The 24,877-nt window shown below is 45.6% G+C and overlaps 2 protein-coding genes across 11 annotated transcripts in view; one reads left to right on the top strand and one right to left on the bottom strand.

The window, feature by feature from the left end:
• BRD7 (bromodomain containing 7) overlaps positions 1–19,424 on the top strand; it is a 56,717-nt gene extending 37,293 nt beyond the window's left edge. The window contains exons 9-18 of one of the 7 annotated variants that reach the window (XM_025370034.1): positions 4,155–4,230; positions 6,512–6,619; positions 7,023–7,158; positions 9,195–9,306; positions 10,852–10,908; positions 12,091–12,205; positions 12,495–12,638; positions 12,863–13,006; positions 13,653–13,717; positions 18,379–19,424. In XM_025370034.1, the coding sequence (XP_025225819.1) occupies positions 4,155–4,230; positions 6,512–6,619; positions 7,023–7,158; positions 9,195–9,306; positions 10,852–10,908; positions 12,091–12,205; positions 12,495–12,638; positions 12,863–13,006; positions 13,653–13,708 (948 nt within the window). In that variant the 3' untranslated portion in view covers positions 13,709–13,717; positions 18,379–19,424. Of the gene's footprint in view, positions 1–4,154; positions 4,231–6,511; positions 6,620–7,022; positions 7,159–9,194; positions 9,307–10,851; positions 10,909–12,090; positions 12,206–12,494; positions 12,639–12,862; positions 13,240–13,652; positions 13,886–16,403; positions 16,473–18,378 lie in introns of those variants that run through there. The other 6 variants (XM_025370033.1, XM_025370031.1, XM_025370030.1 and 3 more) reach the window with 6 other exon arrangements.
• ADCY7 (adenylate cyclase 7) overlaps positions 14,789–24,877 on the bottom strand; it is a 73,805-nt gene continuing 63,716 nt past the window's right edge. The window contains exons 16-26 of one of the 4 annotated variants that reach the window (XM_025370024.1): positions 24,499–24,583; positions 24,119–24,244; positions 23,259–23,357; positions 22,033–22,226; positions 21,079–21,172; positions 20,684–20,839; positions 19,838–19,984; positions 18,812–18,916; positions 18,463–18,577; positions 17,748–17,872; positions 14,789–17,521 (exon numbers count right to left, since the gene is read on the bottom strand). In XM_025370024.1, the coding sequence (XP_025225809.1) occupies positions 17,375–17,521; positions 17,748–17,872; positions 18,463–18,577; positions 18,812–18,916; positions 19,838–19,984; positions 20,684–20,839; positions 21,079–21,172; positions 22,033–22,226; positions 23,259–23,357; positions 24,119–24,244; positions 24,499–24,583 (1,393 nt within the window). In that variant the 3' untranslated portion in view covers positions 14,789–17,374. Of the gene's footprint in view, positions 17,522–17,747; positions 17,873–18,462; positions 18,578–18,811; positions 18,917–19,837; positions 19,985–20,683; positions 20,840–21,078; positions 21,173–22,032; positions 22,227–22,390; positions 22,464–23,258; positions 23,358–24,118; positions 24,245–24,498; positions 24,584–24,877 lie in introns of those variants that run through there. The other 3 variants (XM_025370025.1, XM_025370026.1, XM_025370027.1) reach the window with 3 other exon arrangements.

Genomic DNA, 24,877 nt, shown 5'->3' with positions numbered 1-24,877 from the left:
TTTGGGAAATCTTCAAACAGCTTTCCACAGGAGCTGAACTAATTTACATTCTCACCAACAGTGAGCATTCCCTTTTCTCCACAACCTTGCCAGCATCTCTTTTTTTTTTTTTTTTTTTGAGTTTTCAGTAATGATATAATATGGTATCTTATTGTGGTTTTGATTTGCGTTTCTCCAATGATCAGTGATGTTGAGCATTTTCTCAGATGTTTGTTGGCTGCTTGTGTGTCTTCTTTTGAGTAGTGTCTGTTCATGTCGTTTGCCCAGTTTTTAATGGGGCTATTTGTTTGTTTCTTGTTGATTTAAGTTCCTTATAGATACTGGGTATTAGTCCTTTATTGGATGCGTAGTTCACACATATATTCTCCTGTTCTGTAGGATGTATCTTTACTTTGTTGATAGTTTCTTTGGCTGTTCAGAAGCTCTGTAGTTTAATTAAGTCCCACTTGTGAATTTTTGTTTTTGTCACTTTCACTTTTGAGAACATAGAAAATTCTTTGCCAAGGCCCATGTCCAGAAGAGTATTTCCAAGGTTTTCTTCTAGGATTTTTATAATTTGAGGTCGTACTTTTAAGTGTTTAATCCATTTGGAGTTAATGTTTGTATATTGTGAGAGATAGGAGTTCAGTTTCATTTTTCTGCACATGGTTAGCCAGTTTTCTTAGCACCGTTTATTGAATGGTCTTTCTACATTGTTTATTTTTGTCAACTTTGTCAAAGATCAGTTGGTTGTATGTATGTGGCTTTATTTCTGGGTTCTCTGTTCTGTTCCATTGGTCTGTGGGTTATTTTGTTTATTTTTACCTGTATCGTGCTGTTTTGGTTATTGTAGCCTTGTAGTTTTATGGGAGCTTTTGTTTGGTTTGGTTTAATTTTGAGACAGGTTTTCACTGTGTTGCCCAGGCTGGAGTGTGCAGTGGCACGATCTTGGCTCACTACAGCCTACGCCTCAGGAGCTCAAGCAATTCTCCTGCCTCAGCTTCCCAAGTGGCTGAAACTACAGGTGCATGACACCATGTCTGGCTAATTTTTGTATTTTTTGTAGGAATGAGGTCTCACCGTATTGCCCAGGCTGGTCTCTAACACCTGAACTCAAGCAATCCACCCAACTCAGCCTCCCAAAGTGCTAGGATTACAGACATGAGCCACCATGCCCAACCTGTAGTATAGTTTGAAATTGGGTAATGTGATGCCTCTGACTTTGTTCTTTTTGCTTAGAATTGCTTTGACGCTTCAGGCTCCTTTTTGGTTCCATGTGAATTTTGGAATAGTTTTTTCTGAATCTGTGAAGAATGATGTTGGGAATTTTATAGGAATAGCATTGAATCTGTAGATTGCTTTAGACAGTATGGACGTTTTAACAATATTGATTCTTCCATGAGCATGGCATGTTTTTCCATTTGTGTCATCTATGATTTCTTTCAGCAGTGTTTTTTAGTTCTTCTTGTAGAGATCTTTCACCTCCTTACATATATTTCTAGGTATTTTATTTTTTGTGTGGCTGTTGTGAATAGGATTGCATTCTTGAGTTGGCGCTCAGCTTGAACATTATTGGTGTATAGAAACGCTACTGATTTTTGTAAATTGATGTTGTGTCTTTACCAAAAACACATTTTTCTTTATATACTATGTATATAGAATTGTTTCTCTTATATCTAGTAATTTTAATAATATATATTAACTATTTTAACTCTTAGTAACCCTAATTTCAAGTGAAAACCCTAAGATTACTTGATATAACATGACTTTAAGATTTAAAATTACAGAAGAGAATTTTGAAACTAGTTTTATTTAACAAGGATTACTGAAGTTGTGTGAACTAGAAGGCATTTGAGCCAAGTTCTATTTTTTTAATAAAATAATTGATTTAAGCACTTTTCTTTGGTCAGTTGATTAGAGCGCTTTCATATATTTTGATAGTGATATATCACATACACATGACACATATATAGAAATACAAACACACAGAAACAGATCTTCTAGATTTATAAGATTCTTCATTTGCCAGTTTTCACTCTCTCCCCCTCGTAGACTATCTATCATTTCCAAAGTCATAACAAAGTAGATGAAACAAGGTAGAAAATTTACATCTCAAAGGCACAAAACCTAAACCTAAACACCATTACCTGAAAACAAGATTGCCAGAAGGAGGTTGCAGTGAGCCAAGATCTTGCCACTGCACTCTAGCCTGGGCAAGAGTGAGACTTTGTCTCAAAAAAAAAAAAAAAAGATGTCGTCTTTTCAACTTGTTTCCTTATTAGATTACTGGTTTCAAGGAGGGGAGCCCTTTAAGGAACAGGGCCAAGAAAGCATGCAGCTTTTAGAGCCTAATACTTACTGGAAGGCAGATTTTAGATCACCCCAAATCACTGAATCCTGGGTCCCCAGAAAGCCTTAGAGATCAGGTAATACAATACAGAAAAGAGCAGAGTTTTAGATCTGAGAGGAATCTGTCTGCTTACAACTCTTGGTATTCTGTGAGGAAAAACAGAGATTCTTCCCAAAAAGAGGAGTATTTGATGCCTTTATTGTTTACCTCAAGGGATCACAAGCTGCCAGAAATTCCATCAGGTCCCTAATATGGTATGGAGGGTGGCAAGAGGAAGGAGGGCTAGCCAAACAGAACTCAGTTGACTGAGACATTTTACAGGGCCATTACAGCGGCATTAAAACAATAGACATATGTTTGTATATGTATAGCCCAAATAGCAGTTTTAACTGAGCCAACATTTGAATATAGAGCTCTTTTTCAAAAAAATATTTTTCCTAATTGTAATTCCTACTCAAGCTGTTTTACTTTTGCTTCTGCTGCTAGCTGGGCTCCTGTTGACAAACAAGCAGCCCACAAAAGTGGCCGTCTTGCTGCAGTGGCTGCCAGCTGCCCTTCATGACCACAGGCGACGGATGGCTCTCAGCCAACAATCACTCCAAATACACTGGCGTTTTCAGGGCATCCTTGTACTCACACACAGGCGTCTAAAACGTGAGCCACACCACTCCACGTGGAAGTGGCTGCCACCTGGAATTTCCCCCACGGATGCTTCCTTCCCTTTGCCCATTTCTTGGTCCCTCGACTCCTGGCTAGCTCACCACATGTTCCAGCTTAAATGTTTCCAGAAAGAAACATTTAATGGGGACTTAGGAACAGAAGCCATGTCTGTGTCTTGGGTGGCAGTGAGATGGTGGGTCCCTGCCCACATTGGTTTTAAAGCCAAGTAGGTGTGTACATGCCTTTAAGCAAGCCACTGCCCTTTCCTGGTCCGTAGTAGCCTTTTTTGATAGACTGGGGAGAACTAGGTAGCCTTAAGGACCCACAGAGCTAGGCCGGGCGCGGTGGCTCAAGCCTGTAATCCCTGCACTTTGGGAGGCCGAGACGGGTGGATCACGAGGTCAGGAGATCGAGACCATCCTGGCTAACATGGTGAAACCCCGTCTCTACTAAAAAATACAAAAAACTAGCCGGGCACGGTGGCAGGCGCCTGTAGTCCCGGATACTCGGGAGGCTGAGGCAGGAGAATGGCGTGAACCCGGGAGGCGGAGCTTGCAGTGAGCTGAGATCCGGCCACTGCACTCCAGCCTGGGCGACAGAGCGAGACTCCGTCTCAAAAAAAAAAAGGCCCACAGAGCTCTTAGAATTCTGAGATTTTCCTCACCTCCATTTCTCTAGCCCATCATCCCCTGTATACCTGGAGACAGGTGTGAAAGTCAGTACCTTGAGTTTAATGATTAGCCACCTGTAATATTAGGTTAAAATAAGGCTTTGTGGTTTGCTGCATATATGAATATGGTACAGACTGAGCATCCCTAATCCAAAAATTCAAAATCTGAAATTTGGTCCAAAATCTGAAATTTTTTGAGCTCCGACATGATGACATAAGTGGAAACTTCCACACATGACCTCATGTGACGGGTGCACAAAATTATTTAAACTATTGTATAAAATTACTTTCCGGCTGTGTCTGTAAAGTATGTATGAAACATAAATGAATTTTATGTTCCATCCCTAAGATGTCTCATTATGTATATGTAAATATTCCAAAATCTGGGAAAATCTGCAATCCACAACACCCTAGTATCAAGCCTTTCGGATAAAGGATACTCAGCGTGTTTGTATAAAACACTTCATTCCATCTGAATACTTTGGGTCATTGCAGTGCGAATTCGAAAGAAGAAAACCAGATGGAACAACAACATTGGGACTTCTCCATCCTGTGGATCCCATTGTAGGAGGTAGGATCAGAGTAAAACTGTGCATGAACTTGATGCTGTTTGGCAGAGAACAGTAACCTGGGTTAACATTTTAAAGCAACAAGCTTGAATATTGATCAGTCTAACTGTGTCATTATGCAGAGGATCTAGCTAGACGTCATGTATTTCATGGTAATAGCTAGCCTAACTTTCACTTCATCTTAGAATAGGTACGGTATATCAAGTTTTCCTTAAAATTCAAAGTTTTGAAATATTTTAAACCCACCATTAACAAAGCCATAATTTAGATAGTAATTCCTAGCCCTGATTTTAAGAGACTTTAGTATAGACACTCAGTTTAGAGGTATCTCATACCCACAGATTATGATATTATAAATTTAACTGATCTCTTTATTTCAGTGAATAAATGAATGTATATGCCACATAGTGCCTTAATAATAATGGAGGGTGTATGCTTAGTGACGTATCTTTCACTGAAGTCAGTAGAAAGTTTGTAAAGATTGGGAATCTTTAGAGCCTCAGTCATATTTTTGTTTTCTCAAATGATGTTTTAATGGAAATAATATAGGTTATATTTTGAAATTCGATGTCAGAATTAGAACTTTTTGTTACTGGTCTGAGGGGAGAATCATGTATTGAGATATGCAAATGTGACAGTGTTAATTTAGTCAACAAATATTTATTTTCATACTGTCATAATGAGAGAAGTAATTGGAAATACGAAAATGAATGATGACAGAATTTTTACCCTTAAGGAAACAGTCTCTGATGTTTATTGTTTGCTATGAGCAGGGTGCTGCTGTCTTAGGAGCTAGCTGTATAGTAGAGAACCAAACAGAGAGAGAGGAGTCTCTTTTCTTTAGGTTCTATGGAGTCGGGGGAGGAGGGCTCATGTAAAAAGAAGTCTGTCCTTAATCAGTACTATGCAGGTATGTGTCTATAATGAATAAATACTACAAAGGAAAAGAACAGCTGTGATCATAATGGAAGATACCGACCTAGTGTTTGGGGGTCAGGGAAGGCGTCCTTAAGGAGATGATGTTTAGGTTGAGTAAGGGATGAGAGAACGGCAGGTGTGAAAACCTTGAAGCAGGGAATAGCATTTGAAGATGGAAAGAAGGGGACCATGAATGTTCTCTAAAGGAGGAGAACAGTAATAGAAGAAAAGGAGCTAGTGCTGTTTTCAAAACAAAACTCAGTTTTTACTTTGATGCAAACAAGTAGAATTTTATATGACCATAGGTCAAAGAATGCCACAGGATTGAGAACATTGCTCTTTCTAGTATAGCTGTGGTAAACATTTGGTGTTAGGAGATGCAGCTAACTGGTGGAGGTGACACCTTAAGATCTGCTGCTTTCTGTGAAGCCAGGAGTGTGGTCTCTCTGCCTTTGGTCTGGTTTCCTGGGTTTCCAGTTTCTGAGACATAATCAAATGTGGCCAAAGCTGATTTGGCTCCCCGTGTGCACAGCTCCCTCTGTAGGCCACTTTCGTGGTTTAAGGTAGAAGACACCCCTGTTCATCTTCTCAGCTTCATCATCTGGTACCTGTACCCATTAGGAAACCAAATTCCAGACTATTCACTGAGAAGGAGAGGAGATCTGATTTAGATGTTCAGTTGGTTAACAGTGCCTTCACCACACTGGTCACTGGTGGCAGTAGCCTCCGTTGCAGGCTGATCATGTGACACAGACTCTTCTTCAGGAGAGCAGATGCCCCTCTGTTAGATACTGTCGGAGACCACATCTCCTGCCAGCATCTTTTGCAGTCCCCTCAGGTGCCCACCCATGATTTCTCTATGTCACATATTCCCAGCTTCATCACAGGGATTCATTCCTGGCTAATGCCTGTTCTCATTGCACTAAAAGTATGCCTTTCATAGACACTCATTTATCCTTCATGTGTTAGTAGTCCTTTTGTCTTTAATGCAGGTGTTTTCCCTCAGTCTTTTACTAACCTTTGTACTGGTTAACTTTCATCTTAACATTAGAAATCCCAGCTTTTAAAAGTTTTCATGGCTTTTGTTTTTAATAAAAGTCTAATTTTTTAAGTCAAGCGTATGTGGTTATAAAGAATTCCAGGAAGCAGGAGAGTGTAATGAACAGGTCTAAGTTTTGGTCCTGGCTATAGCTCTGCCTTTCTGAGCTTTGATTTTCTTATAAAAGTGGGTGTAGTAAGGGCTTCCCAGCCTCCTTCACGGTCATGCAGATGCCATGCAGTGGTGTATGTGGAGTCACTCGGCAGAGGGCCCCGTGGGTCATGGCCATGTAGGCCTCCTTCACTGTGCTCAGTTTTATGTTGTAGAGCCAGGCTACTGCCCTGTGAGACTGGGAATGACAACTGGAAGACTTCAGTCTGGAGTGAATACTTTGCAGGGGTTCAAAGAGGATAAAAGGAACAAAGTCACTCCAGGTGAGGCTCCTGCATAGAAGTCATTTTTTTCTCTTCTCTGTTTTGGGGTATTAGGGAAAGGAAGCACAATTACGCTTTATTCACTAGATGGGTACCAGTATCTTGGTGGTATTTTTGCAACATTAATTAGCTATTTTATTAACTTCAGAAGAGACTGGAAAATTGGGTATTCATATTCAAAATGAGTTTTGTTCTTTATTGTTCCTCTCCTCTCCCTTGTAGGGAAGAGTTCACTTGAGTTGTAACTTTACAAGTACCTGTTTGGGAGAAAATATCTTAGATTTGCGAACCAGTCAATGAAGTAGTAAAGTTAGGAGAGAATAAATCATCTTTTGGTAAAACAAGAAAATAGATTGACATACAAGTTAAAGAATAGTGTTACAGTATTTGATTTTTTCAACAGTGTTGTATTTGAATTATGGGCCCTACAGTTCTTACGCACCGCATTATGACTCCACATTTGCGAATATCAGCAAGGATGATTCTGATTTAATCTATTCAACCTATGGGGAAGACTCTGATCTTCCAAGCGATTTCAGGTGAGTCTCCAGTTAATATTCTGATTACATTTGTTTAAAAACATTAATGTACATACGTGATTTGTGGGTAGACTGACAAAACTGGCCGAGTAGTAAAAAATGTGCTCAGTAATTTTTTTTAGCTGACAATAATGGATTCATAGTTACTATTATCCTTTAGTGGAGAGAGAGCATGTCTCCCTGATGGTGGCATCTGCAGTATTTTAATTCTTAAACAAAAATATATTTTTAAAGAGACTACCTCAGCCAGTACTAAAGTTTAGGTACTTGTTACTTCAAAATGTTGACATGCCATCTGTTCTCTTGTAACATGTTGTGTGTCAGTGAGTTATGGTCTAAACTTGATCAGTTTGGGAACCCACAGTGCATTTTCCCCGAGAAAGGAGGCAGGATAGGATGGCTCTATTCCATAGGCAACCCACATAAAAGCCTTTTTGACCAATCACATGCCAGGTAGACCATTGCAGTTAAACTCAGCCATTCTTTATTGCATGTTTCTGTGGGAAGATCATCTCTGTGTTCCTGTTTAGGATGCTGAGCAGTTTGGATCCCATCAACACAAGGAGATCCGTCCTGACTTAGCAGGATTCTGGCTCAGGACGGGATGCTGAGCTTGGGTTATGGCAGTAGTTTACTGGATATTATTCCTTCTTAGCAGTAGTACCTTGTTAATTTTCATTATGTGTAAGAAATTAACCCTGTAGATTCACCAGTCCCCTGTTTCTCTGATAAAGGGAGAATCTGTTCACTTTCACATTAGTAAGTGTGGTTTGGTGGTGGTGGTTTTTACAGGGTAGGGGTCCATAAGTCTGAAGTTGACTGTGGTTTCAGATCAAGCCATTTAATCTTTTAGACCTCAGCAGCCTGAGTGAATTCTTTCTGGATTATGTATCTGTGCATACCACAAATAGGGATTGCACAGGGAAACAATACTGGCAAAGGCCCATGCCCTCTTGTCAAATGATGACAAGTGCTTTGGAGAAAAGTAAAGCAGCAGAGAAGGAGAGAGTAGTGCTGGGGCTGTGAGAGGGGTGCACTTTTAAATCAGTCAGGAAAGTCTGCACAAAAGGGAAAGTTGAGCAAAAACTGAAGGAGGTGAGGAAGCAAGCAAGGCTGCCACCTGAGAGAGCATTCCAGGCAGCGCAGGAGCTATGCAGAGGGCCTGAGTGAGAGCCTTCCCAACACACTTGAGGAATAGCAGGAAGAAGCAGAAGTGTGCAGGCACATGGCCAGGGAGGGCGTTGGTGAGAGTAGGTCCTTATAAGCACTTTGAATTTTATTCCCAGTGAGATGGAAACTACTGGTGGATTGCGAGCGAAGAGTGACCCAGTCCAGCTTATGATGTTTAAAGGATCACCCTGGCTACTCTTGAAGAATAGACTGTAGAGAGGCAAGGACAGAAGTAGGGAGATGAGAAATGGACCGGGGGAGTAGCAGGTGAGGTTCTGAGAAGGGCTCAGTCATCAGCCAGTAGGATTTCTTTACTGATTGAAATGGGATGTGGGAGAGATGTCGAGGCTGACTCCAGGGTTTGCACACTGAGCTTGGAAGGCTGCAGTTGCTATTTACTGAGAAAGGGGAGACTTTGGAACATGACTTAGTGGGGAAGATCTAGCATTTCAGTTTTGTATGTTTTAAGCTTGAGATGTCTGTTAGACTTCCATGTGGAGCACCAAAGGGTGTGGTCCAAACTGGACATGTGACTTTTGAGAGTTTTTTGATCCCAGATGAAAGTCCTGAGGTGAAGGTGATCACTGTAGACAGGAAGTGAAAGGGCGGGGAGCAGAAGATTCAGGGACTGAGCCTGCACCCCTGTCACTGAGGTCTCATTTTTCTTTGGAACATTTTATTTTTACTGTGTTCATATTAATTCTCTCATGATAATGTTATTGCTAATTTGTAGATACCATGTTGTGTCTAGGCAGAAATTTGATGTCTTGATGTATAACCGAGGGCATCTAATGGGAACAGTTGGCTCTGATAGGAGGATAAAGCCAGTGGAGGTGATTTATGTGAGACTTTCCTCTCTCTTGCAGCATCCATGAGTTTTTGGCCACATGCCAAGATTATCCGTATGTCATGGCAGACAGTCTACTGGATGTTTTAACAAAAGGAGGTCATTCCAGGACCCTACAAGAGATGGAGATGGTAAGAACGCTGCTAACGGAACAGGGTAATTTATTATCGACTCTCAAGCATTAGTCATTCAGTATAATGAAACCATGGGATTAACCAGTATGACAGCTGAACTCCGTGGCCCTGAAAGACAGCCCAGCCCGGGTGGAGGCCACGGGTGGACAATGAACGGAAAGGAGTAGCTTAGCTACCAGGATCTGTGAGGGCCCAAGCATTATCCTTATCTCATCTTGGGAATGTAGGACTCAGAAATGGGGTTTACAACTCAGAAGTCGGTGTTGTGTCCTCTAACAAAAAAGCAAAGTTTTGCTCACTGGCCTGAAACTAAGTTGGCTAAAATGATAGGGAATGGCTTTTCCTTATGCAGTAATAGCACATCGGGAGGAACCTCAAGTTAAAAAGTAAAAAGCTTCCTCATTGCTATTTTATTAACACTTGTAAGCTATCTCTAGTGCAGCTGCAGATAGTTCGTAATCTGGAATCATTCAGAGTTGTGGCTCAAGGATTAGAACCAGAAAATGTTCCTGCTGATATAGAAGAGAGTTGATCTCCAGAATGTTCCTGTCACAATAGTTAGAGAAACCCTGTGTCTCTTGGAGATCTAACTCTTAATGGTGACTGCGACTGTAGTGCCTGGTACCCTGCTCACAACCGCACATATGGTTGCTGGGTGACCTGTCAGCAGAGCTGAGGTTAGTGCCTCAGTCAGGCTCAACGATGACTGCTGTAAAATATCCGCACTCAGACCGCTTTCATCACACAACCTAAAAAATGAAACTTTACATCAATTAAAAATACACATTTTTTTTTACCATATCCTTCTCATCAATTAATCTGAATGAATTAATAATCTAACGAAAATTGAATATTTTTCATTTGGTGAATATGGCAATGTGTTTCAAAATGTTAAGTGTCTTTGTCCTTCAATATAGCAGTTCTTCTCAGAACTTATTCTAGAAAAAATACAAAAGTTACATATAAGGATACATTGTTCATAATTTTTAGAAATTGGGAATTGGTTAAATAACTGACAACAGAACCTTTCAAAGAAAGATGACATCATTGATTGATGTCCATGATACATCTGTCTCTTGTTCCTGGGTGCGTTATCTGTGCAGAACAAGATTGAGAAGCTTTCACATTCTCTGTAGCATTTGATTATTTTTCAGTAATCCTCTGCTATCTGAGAATATTGCTCTGTTCATGAACAGTAATCCCTAGAACTCCTTCCTGTCTTCTTGTCAGGGATTTTTCTAATAAAAACAGATACCGTTTATTTACGTATTTATAAGTTATTTACCAAATACCTTCTTAAATATGTATGTAGCTTTTGATCAGGCATGGAAATAACATCACCAGTAATAAGTACCCCAGCTCACGGAATCCTCTCAAAATGCTAATAATTGTATTTAGTCATTTTGGTCTGGAAAATTATATTGTAGTAGTCCATATTTGTATTCATTTTATCTTGCCAAGAAACTTCTGACACTTTTCTCTTTTCCTTGATATTTACCTTCATGTGTTTTCCTAAAAAGCTGTTTTTCTGTATCCTTACAGTCATTGCCTGAAGATGAAGGCCATACTAGGACACTTGACACAGCAAAAGAAATGGAGGTGATTTTATTTTACACTTTACGAGAAACATTTAAATGGAAAATAAGGGGAGTAAGAGAAGTCTTGAGAATGGGAAGGCCTATTGGGTAAGAAGTAAAAGGGTTAGTGAGTAGAGTTGTGAGGGCCTAGCTGAAATGGCAAATCATAAATGCATATCAGTGCCAAGTTACACTATTATACAGTTTCTCCACCACAAGTTTTTAGCCCATATGTAGGCAGAGAAATCAGGTGGATCAATGGAGTTGGAGTTGGAGAGCCACACCATAGTATAAATGGAACCATTCGCTTTTGATTGCTTAATATCTGGGTTGATCTATTCCTAAAAAGCAATGTTGAGGTTATGGAAACTCTGAGTCTTAACGATTCTGAAAATAAAAACTCCACCTTTTTTTTTTTTCTTTGAGACAGAGTCCCGCTCTGTCGCCCAGGCTGGAGTGTAGTGGCACGATCTTCGCTCACTGCAACCTCTGCCTCCTGGGTTTAAGCAGTTCTCTTGCTTTAGCCTCCTGAGTAGCTGTGATTACAGGTGCCCGCCACCATGCCCAGCTAAATTTTTTTTTTTTTTTTTAGTGGAGACAGGGTTTCACTATGTTGGCCAGGCTGGTTTCAAACTCCTAACCGCAGGTGATCCTCCCACCTCGGCCTCCCAAAGTGCTAGGATTACAGGCGTGAGCCACTGCACTGGGCCGGCTCTATCCTTTTTAAGATTTTGTTTCTCTCATGCAATACTGACAGCCTAGTTTGGGGGCCTGGAGAAGACCCAGGAAGTGTGTCAATAAGAATGCAAGTATATGGACTAGACGGACTGAAATAGTCTTTGAATCTCAAAAACACAAGGCATTGTCATCACCAAAAGCTCTTCACAGTTTAAGCAACAATAAGGCTCTCATTACTTCATCTTTAGAATAGTTGCCATACTAAACAAATGATACAAATTGTATGAGATATGCCATTACATTTCACAGAAGTGTGGATTTATTGAATACCTGTTTTTGCCAAGATTTGGGAATAGCATTTTAAAAGGGTGTTCTGGAAATTCATTTTCTGTAAGCATCAAAATTAGGACTCCATAGTAAATAGGTAGAGTAACTTTGCCTGTAAATACACACCATCTTAGTAATTTCTAGTTAGCACTGCTGTGGCTTAGCAAACTCCAGTAATTGCCTGTTTTTCCTTTTGAAGCAGATTACAGAAGTAGAGCCACCAGGGCGTTTGGACTCCAGTACTCAAGACAGGCTCATAGCACTGAAAGCTGTAACAAATTTTGGCGTTCCAGTTGAAGTTTTTGACTCTGAAGGTGAGTGTCTCCAGAGGGTTTGATTGAAAAACTGCATGATGTAGGCAGTCAAGATTTCATGTCTCATAAGTACAGATTAATATAGCCATTCACCACAGGAAGATCTTGGCTTACCAAGTTAAATGAATGGGTATAGTGTGTTGATTTCATTTCAAGGGGATTACTCTTTTGAAGGGAGAAGGCTAACCAATAATTAGCAAAGCTCTAGAGCCTAGGAGTCAGTTTATTACACAAGATCAAACACAAGGGTGTCTGTTTTCTTCCGTGTGTTCTTTTTCTTACCACACAGAAGCTGAAATATTCCAGAAGAAACTTGATGAGACCACCAGATTGCTCAGGGAACTCCAGGAAGCCCAGAATGAACGTTTGAGCACCAGACCCCCTCCCAACATGATCTGTCTCTTGGGTCCCTCATACAGAGAAATGCATCTTGGTATGTTTTGCCTCCCATAAGAGGAGAGTCACGGGATGCTTCAAAGAAAAAACTTCTGAGTACAGTGGTAATGGCACTATAGAGTAATGCTGATGTGAATCCCAGGGACAGTTGTGTTTTGTTTTTGTTTTGTTTTGCATTTGTACATTTACTGTTCTTTGGGATGCCTCTGTCTAAAGGAACCATGTTTCAGTATCTGGAACTATCTTTGTTTTTCTTGTTAGCTGAACAAGTGACCAGTAATCTTAAAGAACTTGCACAGCAAGTAACTCCAGGTGATATTGTAAGCACGTATGGAGTTCGAAAAGCAATGGGGATTTCCATTCCTTCCGCCATCATGGAAAACAACTTTGTGGATTTGACAGAAGGTACGTGCCCTATTTTCTCTGGGAAAGTGGAAAGCTGTAGTGACTACAGTCATCCCTCAGTGTCTGCCCGAGATTGGTTCCAGGACCCCGGATTTGGTATCTACCCCACAAGGATACCAAAATCTGTAGATGCTCAAGTCCCTAACATAAAATGTATTTGCATATACCCTATGCACAACCTCCAGTATACTTTAAATCATCTCTAGATTACTTATATACTTCATAGAATCTAGTTAATATACTGTATTTTTTTTTCATTGTATTTTTTTAATTGGATTTTTTCCCCAAGTATTTTTGATTGGCAGTTGGTTGAATCTGCAGACGTGGAACCCGTGGCTAAGAAGGGCCAACTATAAAAGGAACATTAGTCTTCTCCCTTCAAATAACACTTGAAAGGTTTTGTCTGTTTTTAATGTATAAAACTATTCTTAGTTTTCCTTTTATCTTGTCTAAAGAATTAATAAAGATTTCCTGTGTGCAGAAGAGCCACAATAATAGCCTGATAATGTGCCTAGTGTTCAACCTTGGATGTGGTAAAGAATGGCTCTCAGCAGTTACAGTTCTGGATGGCAGCTTGACCTTCATGTCCCCTTTTTAATTAAAAGGTAAAAACAATGTTGAATTAAGTGATGTCTTTTTCTTTCAGATATTGAAGAACCTAAAAAGACGGATGTTGCTGAGTGTGGACCTGGTGGAAGTTGAGGCTGCCTGGTATTTGATTATATATTATGTACATACTTTTTCATTCTTAACTTAGAAATGCTTTTCAGAAGATATTAAATATTTGTAAATTGTGTTTTTAATTAAACTTTGGAACAGTGAATTTGAATGTTCCAGAGGTTGGACTTGTATTAGGTAATAAAGCTGGACCTGGGACTCATCTTGGTGATGTATACAGAAAGGAGCCCTTGTGAGGAAGGAACGTGCTTGGGGCTGTTGCCATACCTGCACAGCATTCTTTCAAAATAGTGCCTGCCCGTGCTTCTTCCTTATGTCCCACAGACAGGACCATCACTAAGAAACATTCTTAAAATGGCCCCATCCAGTGATATTTTCCATTATACGAACATACTTGAAATAATTTTACAATTTACTAGTGTGGTTCTGCCCCTGCATACCCAATGGGAATGATGCCCTTGTATGGGTAATTAGGCATCTCCCACCCACCCCCGACAAAAGCACACTGGGAGTTTTATAGCAGGGTCACATGGCTAGTGTTTTTTGTTTTTTTCCATTTTTTAAAGAGTTACTAGTACTATAGCAAAGTAATAAGCCAAATAAGATAAACTTAAGTCATCCTTGAATACATCAGGTAGTTACCAGATTACCAAAAGGTGACATTTCTATTTACTGTTTATCTGAAATACAAAGGTCAAGTACCCAAGCAGTTGAACTCTTAAGTAGGAGACCACAAAATGCATGGCCCCCTTTTATCAGTAAGCTGAGATAAATGGTGATTTTTCTGAATCTGTCTAGAACCTGTTATACATAAGGGAAAAAGGATGGAGATAGCCTTGTTCAGTGAACAAATTAAGTTTGAAGGCCCTTATACAATCCTTCTATAAATCACCCAGGCAGGAAGCCATTTGATTTCCATTTTCCTGACTTTGAAAATTAGTATTTAGGAAGAACAAGTAGGGTAAAGGAAAACTAATTCCCCCAAAAGACTCAAAATCTTATGCTAAAAGAGTCAAATTTTCAAGTTGTTTTAGAGACTACTTTTAATCTCTAGTGAGTTCCTGAGGACCAAGAAAATACTTAAATTTAAAATACCTTTGGATATTTGAGTTTTTTAAATTGCTAATTTAATGTATAAAAAGCAGCTAAACACTGGTACTTTATAAAAATGAAACAGCATTTTGAAACAAATGTTACAGATCTATAAATACTCATTATATAGAATAAACCCTAGTTATTTGCATGCACCACCTCAAATCATGTTTCTTTACATTGACCTATTATATACACAGAGTATGCAGTGGTTAATGATCTTCTCTTCTGTTCGGAAATTTCCTCAATAAGGCAGAAAACTTCAGGTATTATTTTCACCAGTTAGGAGAAATTGTGAGGAAGTCCTTGACCCATAGAGAAGGTCACTGTTAGATACTTGTTTCTGTCATAAAACAGAAACCAGTAAAGAAATAATTTGGTAATTTAAAAACAGGTTCATAAAAAGAAAATACCCGCAGGTAATTTTTATGGTCAGTTATATTCTATAACCTGAACACTGAAAACTAAAAACTGACAAACTATTATTATCTGAGCACAGCACAGTGCTTTAATAGGAAATAAAAATGCATGAATGGTAATCAGTTATTTGTTAAACTCCCAACTGGGGTTTCTGTTACTGAAGAAAAAAACAACTTAAATATTGCAAGAGTACAAATAAGCTGACCTCAGAGAGGCCCAGTGCACTGATGTGTTTCCATGTTATATTAGCAACAGAAACCTTCCTGACTTCCCAGGAGAGCCCCCGCTGGGCAGCCCTGGTCACTGCTAGATCTTGCGAGCACAGATTTCAGTATAGTATTCATGTGAAACCAACCCTTCATGTAAAAAGTTGGTGTGTAAAAAAGGCAACTTAAGCGAGGCTAATTGCCCTTACCAGCATTGTTGCCATGAAATTCCTTTATACAGCAAGTTCTGTTCACACTGATTCCAGTTATGTGTAGCACATCAGAGCTGTCACTAGTCCACCCAGCACCTTTGTGCAAATTAGAATACGCCTGCCCTTCCTCGGGCTGATAAAGCCACACATGACACAGCACAGGCAGGCAGGCTCAATTTTCGTCCCCTCCACTGCCACCCCACACTTAGCTGTACTCTAATTTGCAGCCAGGGGGCAACTCATCCCAGGACCCCAACAAGTCCGGTCAGTCACCCAGTCTGCAACCCTGTATAATCTTGTAAAGGCTCCTGTATGCAAGACTTTCTGTAGAACTTAACGGGGTTCATGGTAACATCTAGCTAAGAATCCCTGCTATATAGGGAAACTGAGTACTTTAGAAATCCTGGCGATGCTCTAGTGATGAGGCCACTGGTTAAGTCTTTTGGTTATGAAGTCCCTTCAGAAAAAGGCACGGGCAGTTTTGTTATTTCTCACCCTGTTACAGTTAGGTTGACTTTCAATTCCTTGGAAAGTTGAAGCACAGGTAAGACACATCCCCAAAACCTGGCTTTTTGCATTTGCCTTGACTCGTGCAGTTTCAGAGCAAGAACGGCTCAGCATTTGTGAGGGGGCGGGCTTCCCAGATCCAGGAGCCTGTGCACACACCCATGCCGAGTAGATCCTTGTAGTTTTGAAGCTCTCCAAAGTTAGCTGTGAAGACTAAAGGAAAGGAGAGGTGCACTCACAGGTTGTCCAACTTATCTCTAAACAGACTCCATTCCTTTCCAGTAAGAAAAGTAAGATACAGTTGAAGGACGGCAGGGGAGAACGCAAAGATTCGTGAGTGATCAAGGAAGAGCTGAAAGGCCGCACCTTTCTAGGCACCTCTCTCCAGAATGCTTGCCTCACGAGCTGCCTCATTCAAAGGCAAGGCTCCGCTGCTCCCTGCCTTCTTGCTGTGACCACATTCCTCAGGACTCAACCCCCACAGCCAGCTGACCCCATAAGCTGACACTGGACAGTAGTCCTCCCTACGTGTCAGTGGTTAAAAAGGCAGAGCATATACTGGGAGGAAGAGATTTTTGTCTACTAGCTAAGAAGTCATTCAAAAGGATAAAACCCCCATTAATGTATTCATTTGAAACAAACATACCAGACAAGGCAAAAAGTAACAGTGCTAATTAGGTGTGTTTCTCTACTGTTTGAAACCGTTTACAGATGTAAAACACTCCTTTCAGCTTCATTTACCAGAATGCGGCTGTGAGAAACACTCTCATTGCTGGGCCCACCAGGGAGAGGGAGTCTCCAATCCGTGCCAGACAGCTCAGCTTACTCCCCCTTGGTGTCTAGAAAAACAGACCTCACTTTTGCATGCCCACAGGCCAATGAGGTGGGCGTCTGTTTTCATCATGTGCTAAAGTCGCCTCCATAGCACCTCAGGGAACAAAGGTCTCAAAGTCAGCCCTGAACCAGTGAACATTCTCCAGCTTGCCTGGAAACTGTTACAGACCGGGCACAGAGGTTCTGGCCTCCCCTGCGCACAATGGCTCAGTGGCTGCTTCGAGCCAGAATCTGGTGCTGCATGTGTCTGAGAAATCCTTCAGTGGGGGTCCAAAGAAGCCAACATGCACAGCCATCTGCCAGGAGGTGGCCACACCCTCTGCATGCCTCTGGGATTGGCGTGGGGTGGAGTCTTCTCCTGGGCTTGCTTCAGGGAAGGAGATTGACTTCCCAGCCTTTTCAGAACCCAGCAGGAGCCCTCAGTTCAGCCCCAGCCCCTGAAACTTGGCAGTGTCCGTACAGACAAAGTAAGTTCTCAGCTCGCCTTTGCCTTTGACATTGATCAGGCCACGGCATTCGCAAGAGTACCCGAGGCTCTGGAGGATGGTGCAGGTCTCCTCGGTAACCTGAAAAGGAAGAAGACCTGTGTCTTCAGAGGCGGGAAGAACACCTGTCATGGTAGGGACAGATAGAGACCACCCAGGCACGCAGTCTGCCTTCCCGGGAGAGTGTGATAGCTAGAACCCTAGAACCATGGCTGCTGGTTGAGACAGCAGCTCTTAAGCCCAAGTCCTCTCACTTCTGGGGAAGATCCTTTCCCCTCAGTTACCTGCTTCCCCGATGGGTCTTTACCTGGATTTTCCCAAGTTCTCCGGTGCTCTCCATTCGGCTGGCCACGTTGACTGTGTTTCCCCAGATGTCATACTGAGGTTTTCGGGCCCCAATCACTCCAGCAATCACAGGCCCATGGTTTATGCCTAAAGATGATGTTTACAGTTAGCCAAGCATGCAGGCAAAGCCTCAGGCTTCTGTCCTTAGGGGAGGCCAGAGAATCCATACCCCAGTACAGGATGTGGGGACAAAACAACTAGAGTGAAGGCTGGCTTGTTTCTCAGAGTCACCATGATGCAGTCGGGCTTGGGGTGTGAGGAGGGCATTCCCCGGCCAGCTCTTTTTCAGATTCAGAAGCCAGAAGTCTGGGTTTGATGTTAACACTTGTATCTGCTACTCTCCGTTTTAACAAAGGCCTGGCTTTGAGTGCAGGCCCACAACTATTTAGGTTTAGTAACTTTGCTTCCTTCTCTGTATTTTAAGGTTACCTGTTTACAGTCAATAATTTTGGTTCTCCGTTTTTTGTAGTTACATATTATTAAAACTCTCAATGGTAACTATATGCTAACTATATGCTTATGCAAAACGTCAGAATAATTGTCCAACTGCTGAGCTTGTCAGATCAGAGGGATTCTCAAACCTTTCATAATAGACGGCGAGGTGCAGCTGTGCTGCACAGACTGGGTGGGCTGGCCTAGAGGCAGGGGCTCCCCACGCCCCTACCGCCCGGGCTCACCGACGCGGAGGCGGAAGGAGTTGAAGGAGTGCCTGTTGATGCCGTCCAGCTTGCTCATCAGGGCGATGCTGAACTCCACCATGACGCCAATGTGGGCGTGCTGCCGCTCCAGCTCCTGTGGGACAGGCTGTGGGTCAGATCCTTGCGTCTCCAGAGCCCCCAGACATAGTGGGCCTGGCGCGCCACTCTTGTTGAGGATCCCCACCACTAAAATCCTGGCAGAGCCCTACAAGCACCTGGGCCCCTCCCCCTCCCCCAGGACAGGATATGGACACACCCTTTAGGTAAGGTGACAGGTCACCTTTAAGTGAGGGCAGTCGGCTGAATTATCCCTCTTGGGATTGAGTACCTGGTTCTCGTGCCCTGAGGCGACACTGAGCCCTGCAGCTGCCATGTATGTGCTGCCGATGGTCTTGATCTTCTCCACGCCGCTGAACTTGGGCTTCAGCAGGAGCTGCAGGTGAGAAGGAAGCGGTGAAGCAGCCGCCACTCCACAGCCACAGCCAGGCTGCCCCTACTCCTCAGGAAGGGTGTGGGGTTCCCTCCACCCATCGCCGCCTCTCGTACACATGTCTCACGCTGCCTTGCCAGCTGAGCGCATGACTAAGCATGGTGAGGACATGGCCCTTGGCGGCTCCTGCTCTTCCTGTCGTCTCCGTCCCCACACTGTCTCCCTCTTCCCTTCCATCTGTGTCTGCACAGAGCAAACACGGCATTATCTACACAGGAATGTAGATTCTTTGTCTCCAGCAAATAATTCAACCCAAACTGATTTCCTCTGAATCGGCTTGGTTGGTAGCGTGGGCTTAGTTGGAAATGAAGCTATTCTAAAGGGCCTGAGTCTAATCTTAGCAAGCTGCCCGTCACAGAGAAGATGCCAACGAAGTATTTGCTGCATAAAACAGAATGAAAAAGAAATGTGTACCTTCATATTCTGTGTAATGTATATTCCCCCCAGGGGGGCCATGGTGCTTTTTTTTTTTTTTTTTTTTGAGACAGAGTTGTGAACTGTTGCCCAGGCTGGAGTGGAGTGGCGTGATCCCAGCTCACTGCAACCTCCGCCTCCCGGGTTCAAGTGATTTTCCTGCCTCAGCCTCCCAAGTAGCTGGGATTATAGGCACGTGCACTACCAAGCCCAGCTAATTTTTTGTATTTTCAGTGGAGAGAGGGTTTCACCATGTTGGCCAGGCTGGTCTCGAAGTCCTGGCCTCAAGTGTTCCACCCACCTCAGCCTCCCAAAGTGCTGGGATTATAGACCACCTTGCCCAGCCCTGTGTCACATTTTTAAATTGGGTTTTAGAATGGCAGGTGCCGCCGCCCTTCCCTCCCCAGCATGGGTTGGGACTGCTGCACAGGGCTGGGCTAGAGGCTGTACCTCGTCGAAGTCGGCAATGATCTCATTGAGCAGGCGCAGGCACTCCAGCCCTTCTTTGTTGACATCGCACTCTGTGTAGAACACTTTGAAGTCCGGCACGGAGGCAAACATGACACAGACGCAGTCATAGGACTGATGGTACCAGTCCTGGATGGGAAGAAACCGGACCTTACGCCACTTCACCTCTTGAGGGGATGGGAAGAGTGGCAAGGCCTCAGGAGCAGATGGCACTGAACTGCCCAGCCCAGCTTTCGGGGGGTTGGGAGGAAGGTGGGCTGCATGAGGTTCATCTGGCAGCTGTTACCAGGTGATTAAGAATCGGGTGGCCAGGGAGGGTCAGGCTCAGGTTGGTTTTTTGCTCACAGAAGCACCATGGGTGTTTCCATGTACACATGGGGTAAGAACCTCTGCAGTAGTGGAGGGTAACAGTTGGAGGTCTTCGTTCTCACTGGGCCTCCGTTTCCTATCTAGAAAACTTGCTACACAGAACTGGTAGAAGTACAGACATTTTCATCAACACAGAATGTCCAGATCACAAACCGCTGAACACACATTTCATCCTCACCACAAGCCTGTGGGGAAGTGCTGTCAGCCCATTTTACAGAGGTGAAAACCAAGGCCCAGGAAAGCAAGGTGCCTTGTCCACAACCACACTTGAGCCCAGGTCCTTGACCCCAGACCTGTTCTCTCACAGCTGATCCCATACATTGTTGCCTGGGCATCCCGGTGAGGCCAAGACCTGAGGAAGCCAAGCTCGGTGTGCACTCCAACTCCACACCTTCACCCTATGGACTGCGCCTGGACCCTCCGCCTCCCTGCCTCCGCCCCAGCCCCTTCTCAGCACACCTCGTTTAACTTGTCACCGATAAAGTGGGCGGCCACGTGGGCTGGCAGGACGTTCTCCAGAAGAAGGCGGTTCACGTTCTCCATGGTCTCAAACTCCTCGTGCTCCTTCTTGAACTTCTTCTTCCATAGACAGTCCAGGCGGCAGTAATAGTCAATCTGCAAACGGCACGAACATAAGTGCCCTGTCCGCAGGCGAGCAGGGGCCATGCTGCTGTGCATCTCCTAGCCGGGTCTGTCTGTCCCTGGTGTCCTGGGAGCCTCTGGCCAGGGGACCAGTGCTTTCCTGGCAGGACTCTGGTCTTTGCTGCTGCTCCACACGAGCCCACCCCACCCCATCTCCAGATGGAGGTGAGGAAAAGCAGGCAGAGCTTGGGTAGGGGGGCCAGCCTCCATACCTGTCTGGAGAGCGTGAGCAGGGTGATGTAGAACAGGACCAGGTAGAAATTGGTCATGGTCTTCAGGTCCCTCCAGGAACAGCTAGGGGTGCCGCTGGATATGAAGGGAGGCCCAAGTCACTCCCAGCACTCACCACCCCAACCCATCGAGTCATGCTCTCCAGGTGCCATGCACACCCAGGGGAAAGGGGGAAATGGATTCTAATGGGGTGGGTGGAAAACTAGACAACTCTGGGGTATTGATAAAGGGAGGAGGGGCAAGGTGGGCAGGGAGGTGGGGGAGCCCTCATGGGAAAGACCTCTGATCTCACCCCTGAATGACCAGAATCAGCCGTGATGAGGGCCTGAAGGGAGCCCAGAGCTCCTGGTGAGCCAGGGTCAGTGGCAGGCGGGGTGGGGTGGATGGGTGGCATAAGGATTTTGCAGGTGCGGGGCAGACCCACAGGAGCAGATTCTGTTCTGGGTCCCAGGCTTCCAGCTTTTTTGTTTAGGGGGACCAGGTCCACTCCTTAATCCACTTGGGACCCAGAACCCCTAGAACCACACACCCCAGCCCTGCCAGCGCCTCAAGTATCACCACCTGTCTAGGAAGAGACGGAAGCAACTGCTCCTTCCAGAACTCGAGACCCAGGACATGGCCCTGAGAGGCGCAGAGCTAGAGCTGCAGCCACCTTCCCTCCCCACCACTAGACTGGCTTGGAAACAGGGTGACCCGGTGGCCTCTGTCAGACCAGAGACTCCTAAAGAACCTGCCGGCGAATCGAATTCCTCGGCTCTGAGCGCTGGAGACCTGGGACCTGGGCAAGCGTCAGTCCCAACTGTGAGATGAAAGCCAGGCCATCTGCCAGCCCCACCCTGCAAGGTGCCCACTCCCTATGAACACAGAAGCCCCTTGGTGTGAGCAGGCACCAGGTGAACAGGCCACCGTGGGGACGGGGATGGGCAGGGCCCCACCTGGTGGTACCATCGGGCTCGGTGAGGTTGCCCAGGCCTTGGCCGCAGCAGTCCCACTGCCAGCATGGGGAGAGGTTGAAGAGCACCAGGTAGGCCACCAGGGCCACTGTCAGCAGCACAACCTTTGGTTCCAGGCTCATCCTCAGGAAGACGGAGCAGGCGATGAAGCCCAGGACACAGCTGCAGGTATAGTACTGAGGGGTGGGGTGTCACTTAGGACAGAGCCACCCTACCACCTACTCTCGCCTCAGGCCCAGCACATACCCCAGAGCTCCACTCCCCAGCACCTCAGCATCACCTTGCCTTACCACCTCCCTTCTCAACAAAAAACAATGAGACCTAAGAGTGTCCATTGTTCTGTTGTTTTTACTGTAGTTTTATTTCTTATGAAGTGTGCTCATTTAAAGGGGAGAAAACATAGTATGCAGATGCTCTGGATATGACAGACCACGGTCAAGGTCAAGGCCGGAGCATGCATGCATCCAAGTTGCCTCCCTGAGTTTTTGTGAGCTTACCCTTCCAAAGGACCTCTGCCCTGCTCAAGATTGTGCTGTGGCTCCCCAGCCCCCAGAATAAAGACCACGCTCTTCACCCCGGCATTCTTGCACCTCCCAATCTGGATCAAGCCTGCCCCTGGCTCAATATCCCGGTTCTTCCCACTCCCTCCCCAGGAGACAACCCACCCAAAACCCCACTGCTCCCAACACACGCCTCGGCTTTTTCCCCACACCATCCCCTGTCCCAGAACCTTTCTGCTCTTTAGAGCACTGCCACCCTCTGAAGCTGCAGAGTCTGCTGTCTGCAAGGGCCTCCGGGCAGAGACCTTGACCTCTGCCATCAGCCTGCCTGAGCCTGCCCTGGCACCACCACCTAATGAAACCCCTCCCTGAGCTGCAAATACTCGTGTATAAAACAGCGGCAGGCCTGTCAGAGAGGAAGTACCCTGACCCGGAGATCCCCACAAGGCCAGATGCTCCCCTCACTCCCTGCCCGCCCACACAGCCTCGACCAAGCCTGCCAAGGCCAGGACTCCTCACTCCCTTGGGCCAGAGTCCAGGTGGGCCCATGGGGCCCTGCTTTCCCAGCTCTGCAGGAGAGGCTGGTCTCAGCCTCCACGTGCTGTGCTCTCAGGGGTCAGCACCCATGCTTTGAGGGTCCGAACTGCACCCCCGGCGGCAGCAGCCCCACTCTGAGTGAGGCCACGGAGCCGGGCCCAATGCACTCACCGGGAGGGGCTCGCACAGGGCTCTAGTCTTGCTGCTCGCAGCTGGTAGGCCTGTCTCGTTGCCAACAGGCAGCTCTGGGACTGGGAAAGGCATCAGGGGCTGCAGAGGAGACGGGTCCCCATCAGAGTTAGTCCAGGGACAGGAACACTGGAACCTGCCCAGGCCATGCAAGGCGGGCCCCAGGCAATCATGAGTGTCACAGCAGCCTGAGGTTTCACGTTGGGCTCAGCTCTGAGCATGGCTCAAGCCACCGTGCCGACACCCCACAGCAGCCATCGGGTTCACAGGGCAGAGGGGCTAGGAGATGAGGGCACAGTCACCCCCAGAAGAGCAGCGGCCAGGGGGTGGAGCCGGGACCAACATTTTCAACCTTCTCCCCAGTGACCCTGAGGGAGGTGGTCACAGTAACACATTCCAAAAACCCAGGGTCCAGGGCAGAGAGGTGAGAGAGGCCCTAACCTGGGATGCGGGGTCCAAGAGGCGGGTAGACAAGTGTCCCACAGGCTGCTTTCTGCAGCACTGAGCCTCTGAGCACCAGCAGAGGAGCAAGGGTTCATCCCCGAGAGGAGAAACTGAGTCTCAGAAGGGCCATGAAGAATGAATGGGGTGTCAGGATGTGGTGGCTCAAAGCATCCCATCCTCCTGGGGCCGGCCACACAAGCTCTCTGGGCCCCCAGAGTCCTCATTTGAAAACCCAAAGGTGAGGGGCCCTGAGTCTGCAAAGAGGAACCCCCAACGGCCACCTGCTGAGCTTGGGGGAGAGGTCAACCAGAGGCAGCTTTTAAGGCCACACTGTAGGCATCCCAAATCTGGAGGTCTCCCTCTACCCAGGAGGCCTGCCTCCCCACCCCAGGACCCACCAGGTTGACGATAGCCACAGTGAGCAGGCTGCCGATGGTCAGGATGGCCAGGGTCAGCCTCAGCAGGGGCTGCGTCTCCACCCTCTCGGAGATAGTGCAGAGTGTCCCCCGGGCTGGGCACCACCTCTGTGGGGTAACAGGGTCAAGTCACCCAAAGCCAACAGCCTGGGCAAGGAGGGCTGGTTGCAGGCAGCCTGGGGAGGGGTCCCTCAGAAGAAGCCTCCAGGGCACTCAGGAAATTGTCCCTGAGGCAGGAGAGATGGGCACCCAACCTTGACCAGAGCAGGGGCTCAGCCCGGCCAAGCTCACCAGGGAGGACTCCTGGGCAGGCGTCCCAAGGCAGGGAGAGAGGGTCCAGGGGGCCAGAGCTCCCCACTTACCGAGAACTTGGTGGCAAAGCACAGGCCCAGTACCAGCCCCAGTACACAGGCCACCAGCCCAAAGGACACACCCAGTGCCGCCGTCCTGGAGAGGAGGGAAGAACTTCAGTTCTGCCTCGGGCCTTCTGCCCAGGACCACTACCCCCACCAATCCTCTGGCTCACAGCCACCTGTCCCCACCCCACCTGGTATTCTGCCCACAGCAAAGGGGACCTGTGAAAACTGTGGCCCAGCTGCCCCATGGGCAACACACAGGGCCCGGCTAGACCATGAAGATTGAGGTCAAGACCATGGCACTCTTTTTGGTCCAAGTCTGTAAGAAATGAGCAATGTCTGCTGCCTTTAGACTCAGAAAAAAAACAGTCAAAACGTGTTCCCT

The sequence above is a fragment of the Theropithecus gelada genome, chromosome 20, assembly GCF_003255815.1.
Source record: "Theropithecus gelada isolate Dixy chromosome 20, Tgel_1.0, whole genome shotgun sequence".
Lineage (NCBI taxonomy): Eukaryota > Metazoa > Chordata > Mammalia > Primates > Cercopithecidae > Theropithecus > Theropithecus gelada.
Note: the sequence above shows the minus strand (reverse complement) of the source record. Positions and strands in the feature narration are given on the sequence as shown.